At 46.1% G+C, this 11,700-nt stretch overlaps 1 protein-coding gene across 2 annotated transcripts; it reads right to left on the reverse strand.

Moving 5' to 3' along the window:
* Positions 1-3,608: 3,608 nt before the first annotated feature.
* On the reverse strand, positions 3,609-7,104 carry LOC142767055 (uncharacterized). Of its 2 annotated transcripts, none has more exons than XM_075868277.1 (2): positions 6,506-7,104; positions 3,609-5,591 (listed from the first exon to the last, which is right to left on the reverse strand). In XM_075868277.1, exons 1-2 carry the CDS (start codon positions 6,943-6,945, stop codon positions 5,411-5,413), a joined length of 621 nt encoding a protein of 206 aa, XP_075724392.1. In that variant the 5' UTR covers positions 6,946-7,104; the 3' UTR covers positions 3,609-5,410. The 2 variants fall into 2 exon arrangements, with proteins under 2 accessions (XP_075724392.1, XP_075724391.1); XM_075868276.1 differs by having other exon boundaries at positions 6,506-7,091.
* Between the last annotated feature and the right edge of the window lie 4,596 nt (positions 7,105-11,700).

An 11,700-nucleotide genomic window follows, 5' to 3' on the forward strand; every position in this document is an offset into this window, starting at 1 on the left:
GTAGATGCTTCTGAAATGAATTCGGCGACCGTCTTTGGCGGGTTTCTGATCAGCCTGGCGAAGAGTCCCTGCTTTACTCCTCGCATGAGCAGACGCACCTTCTTCTCCTCGGACATGTCGGATTCAGCATGGCGGAAAAGTTTATTTATATCTTCCGTGAATAGCGCCATGTTTTCATTTTGCATCTGCATGCGGGTTTCGAGAAGAGCTGCGGCCTTCTCCTTGCGCACCACACTTGCGAAAGTAGTGAGGAACCTGGCGCGAAAGATGTCCCAGGTTGTAAAACTTCGCTCTTGATTCTCGAACCAGGTCCGAGCAGCATCTTCTTAGGCGAATACACATGCCGGAGCTTGTCATCGTCTGTCAACTCATTGAAGGCGGCGACGCGGTCTAACCTTTCGATACAGCTTTTAGGGTCTTCCAGTGGCGAACCGCGGAAAGTTGGCGGCTCTTTGGGTTGCCGGAGCAGGAGTGGTGCAAGCTTCACGGGGGCGGTCATGGTTGCAGTAGATGATGTCGGGGTCCGGGCCTGCCTGGCTGCTTCAGGAAGGGGCCCGTACTCTGGTTGTAGTTCCCTCTGCCTGCGGCTTGTTCGCTGTTCAGGGTTAGCGTCCGTGTCTTTTTGCCGCTTGGGCTGGGGTCGCGGCTTGAAGGGGGCATCCGGAACATCCAAGAAGCAGCACCCCCACCAGATTTCACGGGGTCGTGACGTGACCGAAGACAGGAGACTTAACGTTCGAATTTAAATGTTTATTTGGGCGAACTTGTGGCCGGTAAAAGGAAAGTCCGATTACAGTAGCAGTCTTAGACTGATAGCGGCGAACGGAGCGTCGACCGTCGATCAACAACTGACAAGCGGTGAAGTGCGTCGGCATTTATACTCTTGCCGACGAATGTTCTAGCGTTATTGCTGGCGGTGGCGTAGGTCCCAGAATAATCAGTACAGTTCGCAGAGTAGGTGTGATCTTATCGAAATGGTCTACTACAGTCCGGAACCTTCTCGAAAACTGCAGGCGCGGATTGCGCTAAGAATTGTGTAGTGTTTTGGGACGATAACAAAACTTAGAAAATGGAACGTGGCAATATATATACTATAACGTGACAATATATATATATATATATATATATATATATATATATATATATATATATATATATATATATATATATATATATATTATATATATATATATATATAACTCATCCCCTGATGAAGGGAGGACCCCTCCCGAAACTGTTGGGAAATAAATATATTTATCCTTGTTGACAACGCTCCCGTTTTGCCATATCCCATACCTATATATATATATATATATATATATAAATATATATGCACCAGCGGATCACTGTGCCGCTGGTGCACAGTGGTGCTCGGGCACACACTGGTGCAGACTCCAGCTGAGGCGCAGGCTCAGGCCGAGAACCTCGCAATTATGCACCTTGATGGTGAGGTAACTAGGGTGGTGCGTTACTCCATTCTTTGACGTCACCGGAGGATAAACGCAGACGTTGTTCTTGCAGAAGACCACCTCTCCGTCCGCGGCTGGCATCTTCAGCTGTTAAGGCACACCCGAGCTCGTCCGAAACAGGTCGGTCACTCGGCGGAGCAGAGTGTGCAGGGCAGCCATGATGGCTGTTCATTTAAAACCTCAATCTGCTAGCGAAGCGGCGTGCGACAACGCGGGGTTCCACCCCCTTCCATAAGAGTAGGCGACGTTTGAACTCCGTGTTGTTGTGGATGGATACGCGTTGACTGCTATGGCAAGGCTGGCTTGCACGACGCTCGCAGCTTTTCAGAGTGATGCCCGAGAAGCTTGCGAAGAATCGCGAACGTCATTTTCGTGGCTTCGAGTGCAGTGCTTCTCTATCTTTTTTTTAACGCGCCTCTCCGGAGGATTGGTCGTTGACAGGCATGGCTGAGACGATATATATATATATATATATAAATGTATATATATATATATATATATATATATATATATTTACATATATATATATATATCTATATATATATATATATATATATATATATATATATATATATATATATATATATATATATATATATATATATATATATATATATAAACACGGGTCATCACGGTGATAGCAACTGCAAAGCGGCGATCTTGGGAGGTTCACCATATTGTCATGGCGAGGCTTTGACGGTGGCAGCAGTCGGCACCTTGAATGTAAGAACTCTGATTTTGCTGCGAAACGGAAACCAAAATGTCAGGGAGCAATGCACTGTACATTGGTATTGGTGCACAGTACGGCGGTGGACGATACAATTTCGCTTCTCGGTGGATGCTGTGACCGAGCCGCGAGGGAAGGAACGTCTGCTCAGTGGCTTTCGATGTTGCGCAATGGCCTCGTAGTAAAATATTTACAAGTACAATATCAAAGTACTTACTACAATATATTTCGCACCAAATTGCGATGTAGCGAGCTGGCTTTAGTGCTTCAGTAAGAAAATACTTCTTCATACGCAACAGCAAACCTTGTTCGAATGATAAACTCTGCAGGCGCAAATTTCGAGCAACTGTTTTTTATTATGCCTATTTCGGAGAAAATAGTCCCAACACACACTATTTAAAATAAAACAGTAACAACTGTGTTGCTTTGTTTGAGTATTAGTAAATACGCTTCCATGTTACATGTTTTGTCTTAGTTACGGTAACGTGCGCTTCCAATTTCAGATTTAAGCATGGGATAATTATGTTTTGAGAGGACAGTGTCTCGACTTGCGCCATTTTTTGCATTTTTAATCTTGCAGCCTTGTTACTCATGAGTCGATTCGTTTGTTAGATTGGGAACCACCTCTACAGTGGTCGATGTTCACCAACTCTAAGGCAGCCCTAGAATCTGTGTTTTCGGCACTGCGTCACGGGCCATACGAACGAATCGTATTCGAAATTCGGCACCTTATTCACACATCACAAGAGAAAGGGCACCAGGCCGTAACCTCTTAGTGGGTTCCAAGTCACTGCAGCGTCATGTGAAATGAACACGCTGATGATTTTCTCTCTTTCCTTCTTTCAATCACCCCAATCTCTTTCCCACTTTTGGGTAGCAAACCGGTTACTTTGGACTGGTTCACCTTCTTACCTTTCCTTCTCTACCATTCTCTCTTCTTCCTCATGATATGGTCAGGCTGTAGTACAATCATTGTTTGACAAAGACTTAGGTGGTGATATTAGTTGCCGAAAATTGTGTGGTTTTAAAGAATCCTTGTCGACTCGGGTATAAATTTTACCACAAAGCGCTGCCGAAGCTGGGACCAAGATGCTCAAGCCTTTGAAAAATGCAATCTCATGATTATAAATTCGGCATCTTTGCTACAAACGTTTGCTACACTATAAATGGCACTGCTATGAGCAGAGTACACAAACATAAATACCTTGGCTGAACAATTACGTCCGACTTAAGGCAGGACGAACACATTAGAATCAATGTGAACATTGGTTCATCTGTCATGCAAAAATTATTTTTTCCTCGCAGTTCCCTTCACATGGCAACCTTGCCAACAAAGGTCCTAACATTTTCTGTGCGAAAGATCAGTATGCTGTGAAGGTATCTTCTGCGGCGCCTAAAAAAGCAACACAGACTTGTTTGGGCATTGAATGAATTTATTTTAAAAGATAAAATGAGCACTATTGTCAAAGCTAAAAGATTTGACATTATGGGCGTACTTGAGAGATCCGCAGTAGCGTAGAGCAGAACACATAGGCAAGTGAATATAATGTGGGGGCAGGTCACTGTTTTTAAACTGAATGTGTAAATCAGAGTACATTCGCAAAGTTCACACAGATTAGTTTCCGGCAGAATAACACACAGGGTTTCTTGCATCTCGCGTCGCTAAAGCCCTGCACATGTAGGTATGAACACGCTCAGAAAAATGCAGGGATTATGTTTACAACAGCCGAGTATAGCAGACCTCTTTGTCAAATACAACAGGTGGAACATGCGAAAGAAAGCAACGCCACGGAAAGTCCGTGGTGACCAGAGCTTCGACCAAGCAAGCCGCATCAGCTTCGTCGACGGCAGCGAGTTCTTGAACTTTGTCGATCAGAGCCCGGCTTCTCCGAATAGAAGCCAAGGCTTCCATGCAGCGATTGTCGTCTGCAAATTGCACCACGTAGTGGGACGCGCACGTGACCAAACCCACGTTGCGACTGAGAAAGGCTTCGATTATGGCCCATCCTTCATTTTGCGTATCATTGCAGGAAGTGTTGGAAACGCGAGGGCGCAATAGCGTTTCGTTGATGTCGAAATCGATGGCAAGTAGGCGAAGCAGACTGTCGTTCTCAGAAAGGTCCCATGAAGAGAAGTCAAGTTCAGTCAACGTATCGTTGAAATAGACGGCGTCGACCATAAAGTTCAGATTGACTTCACCCAACCGAATCTGGCTCAGTCGCAAAGTTCGTAGGCTCGAGTTGGAGAAGATCACCTGCAGGAGAAAGCTGTGGTTGACGGCAACTTCGCCGAGGCAGGTGCGAAGGTCTGGCTCATTGCAACCCCTCAGTTCAAGCTCCTTCAGCATATTAGCCTCGTTCACATAGCAGCACAAAGACCACATTATGAAGACGTCACGCATAGCCTCCTTTGAAATAGTGAGTCGGAAAGTAGTCACGTGGTTCCAAGAACGCACTAGATGTATGGTTTTGCAGAAGGCACTGACGCTCGTCTCTCTGAGACAACTGACGACGACGTGACTGACTGCTTCGCGGAAGTGTTCGAGCTTGGACAGTGTCATGGGGTCGACAGGGTATTCGTTCATAATGTGGACCATGTCGCTGATCTCAGCCTGCCGAACAGCCCCGCAGATCTCGGGCAGTACTTCTAGTGCCATGTCGCAGATCGATATGGACCTGAGAGACTCGAGAGTGGTGGCCACAAATAACAGAGTCTTGAAGTCGTGTAATGTCAAGCCTTTCACGTTGACTGAGAGGTGCGACAGCCTGACTTCTTCGCATTTGTCCAATGGCTCTAGCCCCATACAGTATTGTTCAAACGGTTGGACGTCGTCCGTTGGTGCGTCCAGGCTCTTTTGTGAGCGTTCCAACACCCATCTGCAGCCGCTAATATCGAGGTGTTTTAAAGAGCCGTCCTGTTTAGCCACTAATGAAGAAAGCAGGCAAACGCAGCCATAGTCCAAGAGGAAACCGGAAAGCTTGAGTTTCTCGAGGGAACTGAGAGCAATTTCAGGAGCTAGTACACCTTTTAGCTCTTTAACAGTGTTTTCCGGCTCAGAGTTCATGCCCTCTAATGTTAGAGCAGACAACGTAGTGCTTTCTTTCAGGTAGACGGAAAACCAGGGCACGCCCTTAGATTTCCAGGAGTGCAGAATGCTGCTGTGAATGGACAAGTCAGTCACTGTGCGGTTTCTCCGCAACGCTTTAACCAATAACTATGAATTTATCGCGTTGAGACGTAGCCCCGAGAGTGACAGGGTTGAGAGACTTGCCGAGCGCAGCAGGGAATGAACAAGGTCTACTAGGCGGGAAACAGCTTTGCCGGTCGCCGAGATCACGAGCTCTCGCAGCTGAGTCATTGAGCCGAGGTCTGCAAATAAGTCCTCCTGAATGAACCTGCAGAGAGACGGCACTAGAAGTTAGATGCCATGTGGTCATGGCGGTGAAGAGCGTGGCACTCTGGGTTGTTAAAGAGGAAATTTTTCAGTGCGTGAACTTGCGTCAATTAAAAGTCACAGTACCAGCAATACGCGCTGCACGCTAATAAAGGAAATCACAGCATCGACCACTAATAAACTATATAGCAGTGAGGCACCTTGGCATTTAGACGAGTGGCAACGAAGGTCATTATCGTTGGTAAAGTTGATAGTATCAGGATTGATTTATATGTGGGGTTTAACGTCCAAAACGACGATATGCTTATGAGAGACGCCGTAGTTGAAGGCTCCAGAAATTTCGACCACCTGGGGATCTTTAACGTGCAGCGAAATATGAGCCCACAGGCCGACAACAATTACGCTTCCATCGGGAATGGAGTCGCCGCAGCCGCGATTCGATCCCGCGACCTGTGAGTAGCTTCAGAATTAGCTGTACTCTTCACGTTGGGTACGGACGCGTTTTATAATAACCTTCAGCAGTCTGGCGTGTCTTCAGCGCTCTAAGATCGCGAGTACAATGCAGTGGGTACATGTCTAACCCGTAACTTAAGAAATGAGCTGTCACTGCAATGTGGGGTCGACGAATCATTTAAGCGCACAAAACGGTGAAACATACCAAATCTATTACAGAATGGAAGTAAACATGAGTAAGTTCGTTGAATGAAAATAAGCGTGAAAACGGGACCGATAAGAATAAGTACGCTGGTTTACATCTAAGAAACGTTTACTACAAACTGGCGCTTGAGGTTCCTTGTGTGAATTGTACGCCCTCTCCCCCCCCCCCCATCATGCCACTACGAATCCGCATGCCAATGAATGATTTAGAAAAGTAGCCAGCTGAGTAGGTTTTATATTGGTGAAAGAACACCGTACCTGCAGTCAGAAAAAAGGCTGACGAGTTTCAGTGACGGCAGACTCGTGTTGTCCCGAAACGCCGACGAGACGCGGACTCGGAACTCTCGGAGTCCACTGCCTTCCACCAGAACATCGTCGAGCTCCACGCCGATGACGCATCGATGAAACTCCAAAAGAACGTGGAAGAGGAGACGCACGTCGCGACAATGCTGTTCCTGCCGTCGGCCTCCGTCACGTGCCACGCGTACCAGCGACAGTTCTCCGGGTGCCGTGAGCTCCCGCAGCTGGAAGCCGGCGTGCCACAGAACGCAGTTCCAGAAGGACAGCCTTTCGATGATGTGGCAATAGGACGTGGAACTCGAGTTTCGGTGTACTTCAGCGGTGCAAGGATGGTGAAGCCCTAATCCTGGGAAGAGCGCATCGATGTCGTCTTCGTTGAGATACACCTGGTCGAACATGTCAAGTGGCGTCCCGCCTTTCGAGGACGATCGAGTAATGAAACGCTTAGCACTTTATCAAAACATTTCGCATTTGAAGAATTGTCCACTCTTAGAGAGCTTATCTAATCATGTAGCACGTTGCACCTAACAAAAGTTATGTTTCACAACGAAGTTGGAAAAAAATTAAACAGATTGCACCGGGTACCGCTAACAGGATTGATGTAAACGTTCCCCGTAGTATTTATCTCTGCGCAGTTCGTCATATATTTATCTAAATTATAGCACGCAGGCCTATACACGCAGGCCTATACACGCAGGCCTATAGCACGCAAGCACGCAAGCCTATACGGCCTTATGCGATTATCTTTTACTCTCCATCAAATTTGAAATCACGCGGTGTACTTCACCTTTTCGAGTTATTCACGTGACCACAGTGTCATGTGAATGAGCAGCTACTTAAAGTTGGCCGACAATTCGTTGCATGGATTCACCCCAGCTGAAATCTTGTTTTAGCAAACCTATCTTTGCAGCAGATATTGAAAGGGCGGCCTGTTACAACCATTTTAATTCACATCACCACAATAGTAATGACAACAGACATTCTCAAAATCGAACCTGTTGCGTTTGAACGAATTCACAGACTACGCAAAGCAGCAGCAACAAAAACTTCTACAGACAATCATGAAAATTGCCGAAATTCTAGATAAAACAAGGGTTTTGAAAAACAGCCGTATGTTGAAAGGAAGCAATTATTCCATGAGTGAAGATTTTCAGTCAATATTTGAGACACAAAAACAAAGCTCTGGATTTACGTCAAAGCAAAAAAAAGGATGGAGAAAGTGTTTCTTTCACTTATGACGAGCTGAAAATAAATGGTGAGCTGTATTGCTGGGATGAAGCCGGGGTGGTGTAATATCGTTAAAGAGGCTGCAGGGCATCTTTAGCTCGAAAAAAAAACTGCAGATCATTAGAAATCACCGCGCTGACTACGAATTGTTAAATAGCCTTCATAGATTTAAGTGCACGCAGCATTTTTAATCAGGTAGATTCCCCGGAATTGGTAATAATTAAAAACTTGAGCCATATTCTGTTGCTGTGACAAAGGCAAGGCTAACACAAGATATCATGGACGTTGAGTCGACCCCGCCAAAGTATTCAGTAGTCAGAGAAGACAGACACGTGGCGGTGGCGTTGCATTATTCGTAAAATATCTAGCTCTTTTTCAGGACTTCCGGAAGTAGGAGATGTTAAAGCTACCTTGTGCAAACTAATGTTGGTCCAATACACCCCGTCACCGTCGCGTGCGTTTACCAATTTTTGATATATGATTGTAGCGTCACCCGTTCACTATATGACTATCTACAACGTCATGTGTCATGTGGCCGGCTAATCATTGTGGGCGATTTAGATTTACTCGGTGGTTGATACCTGAAACATAACGTCCAAAACCGCCATATGACTGTGAGAGACCCCGTAGTGGAGAGCTCCAGAAATTCAGTCAACTGGGGTCCTTTAACGCGCTCCCAAATCTGAACATATGGGCCTACAGCATTTCAGCCTCCATCAGAAATGCGGCCACCGCAGCCGGGATTCGATCCCGCGACCTGGGGGTCAACAGACCTCAGCCACCAGGCCACCACAAAGGATAGTGGGCGATTTCAACCTACCTGATAGTGATAGGAAAGCCACGAATTTTTCATAGGCATCCTCCGAGATAATCAGTGCTGCATTTTCACCTGAGCCAGAAAGTCACCCAGCCCAAGCGTATTAAGGAATCCACATCAAGTATTCTTGATATGACATTTCCAAGTCATCACTTTCGCTTAACGGAATGAATTTGCAAACTTTGCGAGGCGTGTCACATTCCAAAATTACATATTGCGCCATCCGCTCGCAAACCGCTATCTCTGTCAGATGAAATCGACAGAGCATAGGTGGGATGGGCTGACAGAAACGGTATCTGAAGAGACTTTAAGAACAGTTAATAGTGCAGCATGCGTGTCATAAAGTCCAGTCCAAGAATAAGGTCGGGAGGGGGGGGGCAATTGTTTAGTACAGCTTGATGCTCAGAAATCATTATTCGCGCATGATCATTCCACGCACAGCAGGAGTACTTCCATACGCTGTACCAACAGCAGTTGCAATCGCGGGCGTCAGAACTATTTTTAATCGGTGGTGGAGGTCTGAGCTCATCACAGATATTTGTGCACCGGTTTTAATAGGATCATTTACTGGTAAACAATTGACGAGAATTGTAAAAAGGTTGCACCGCCAGTCGGGAGTTATCAGAGGATTTGCAGCCCAAGTCATGAATGCAGCGTTAACTCAGGGGGCTGCACCAGCTCGTTTTCCGTCGAACGGTTGTAGGGAGACCGAGAGCGGAGAGGTGTGGGCGAGCGGGACTGGCAATGCAGGGGCGATGGCGCGCGGCTGGCCCGATGTCTTAGAAGAGTCTTTGCACTTCTCTCAGATTGGTACTACGGGGCATAGGGCGCATGCTCGGAGCGGGATCCTCAATTGTAGAAGCTCGACGCGATGAGGTCGAATGGCGGTGACAATGGCGGGTGATGTGCCCTATCCGATGGCACGTGAGATATGGGCTGATAATCAGGAGTGCGCTATTCAACTGGGTTTCGTCGTGGCGAGAAGCTGTGGTTCGGAGTGGCAGCCTCATTGACTGGGGGAGCTGATCTGGAAGTAGCAGGGGCATTTTGATAAGGTGACGAGATGCCAATATTCACGATCTCTTGGCGAACCATCACCTGTATTTTTAAACAGCAGTGAAGCTGTATCCTGGAGCACTGTAGCTTGACATAGCGGGTGACATAGCCTCGAGTTCCCGACGGACAAAGCTGGTTACGTTTTCCCGCTATGATGCTTGATGTACTGGGGGCAAATCTTTCAAATCTTCGCAAGAGAACGTTGCCGCCGTGTTGGGAAGGTGGTCAGATCGATGAACGATGCGCCTACTTTACGCCTGTTCGAAGCGACGACATTCGTCTATGACCGAATCTACAAACGAGCAGTCCTTGCACAGCAGGAATCAGAAGCCGTCATCGGCAAATTCTATCAGAATGTGTCATACTTATTCCTCCTCAAGCATGCCCTTGTCGACCTTGCTGCACAAAGCCAACACCTCCTGGATGTACGCGATGTACGGCTCTGTGGATGTCTAGGCACGAGTTGCGAGCTCTCTTTGCGTATACACTTCTCGTCCGATTGGTTTCTCAAATAGCATAATTTCTGCTTGTAGACGTCGCAGCTCTTTAACACTTCTTGATTCATTTCTTACCATGTCGTGCCATGCAAGTAGAAGATAATGTTCGCGAACATCCACGTCGGATCTGAATAACTGATGCTACTGATTCACCCATACAGAACCAGCCAGTCGTCGGCGTCTATGCTACTTTTGCCGTTGAATGAGGCTGGGTCCCGAGCTTCCACCACAACGATCAGCTGCGGGGCTGACGGATATAGTTGACATTGAGTAGCTTGGTCAGTCAGCTGGAACGCGCTCTACGCTGCGAAGATTCAGCTCCTAGGGTGGTATACGAGTCATACAGCACCTCAACCAAACATGTTTTGGGGAAGAAAGTATATCGAAAAATTAAATTTGTAAGCATATGCGTGCAACGTTGCTGCAGTCCACGCACGTCCAGCTCCCCGCTTCGTAATCGTCATTCTCAAGTATTTACTCAGCCCGTGACGATACTAAGTGTGGCAGTTTTTACAAGCACGTGGAAAGCAATTGTCGAAATAGATTTTTTTAAAGACAGGGACGAATTGAAAACATGAATTGATGAACATGTGGCTAACACGTGTTTGTAAGTTCGTTAGAGGGTGTGGGTGGCCTACATAGTTCTAACAAAAACAACTTTTGAATTCGTCAAGGTCTTTTTTTGCATCTCACCTAGTTCAGTCGAGTAATGACTAAACTGTTTCAAGAATATGCCTTTATGACTTTTTTACTACTTTCGAGGGGTTGAATTATGCTACACCACCCAAGCACTTGCACATCTTTCAGTAGCACTGACAGTCGGGCAAGTTGTTGTTGGTTCATAATTATGAACAGGGCAAAAAACAGACGGAACACAAATGAACAAGACAACACAGACAAGGCTGTCGCGTTTCTGTGTGGTCTCCTTCATCTTTGTTCCATGTTTTTTTTGCGCCGTTCATAACTATGTACTTCTTTTGACTAACCAGAACGCGCACGTGCGTGAATAAGTTCATATGCAAAGATATGAAACCATTCGTGCAGTTGATGAGCACTAGGTACATAAAGAGTCCTTACATTTTTATCCTTGTTTTGAGAAATCTATGGACCTCAGCGCCACACAATCAGAAGCTGAACGGGTGTAATGAATATAGTGCTATAATAAGATCACAGCGTTTTTTATGTCCCAGATTTTGCATTCACATAAAACGACCCATTGAAAGTATTCATGCAAAAGTGATAAGGTGAATGCTGGCAAACAATATATTGGCGATGTTGACTGACCATTTCCAAAAACATTTACCAAAGTGGGTAATTCGAGCTTGGCTCATAAGTTCATGTCATGTGTTAGAAAGTGCCAATGCTTTAGCAACGTTCAACAAAAGGTCAACGAAGTGGCCGTGTAATGCGAGTGAATCATGCTATTGAAGGCCGTATTTTTAGGTAGGAAAGTGCCTATGATAGTGATAACAGTTAGACATTGTCATATCACAAGCTAAGAGAATGTAATCTATTCAGTCGGTGATTCTTCGCGTCCCAAATCATACTTGCTGCAT

Source organism: Rhipicephalus microplus, chromosome 7 (genome assembly GCF_043290135.1).
Source record: "Rhipicephalus microplus isolate Deutch F79 chromosome 7, USDA_Rmic, whole genome shotgun sequence".
Lineage (NCBI taxonomy): Eukaryota > Metazoa > Arthropoda > Arachnida > Ixodida > Ixodidae > Rhipicephalus > Rhipicephalus microplus.

What these genes read in the sequence shown, in the direction of transcription:
- LOC142767055 (XM_075868276.1), bottom strand. Translation starts at nt 5,260, where the DNA reads ATGAACTCTGAGCCGGAAAACACTGTTAAAGAGCTAAAAGGTGTACTA.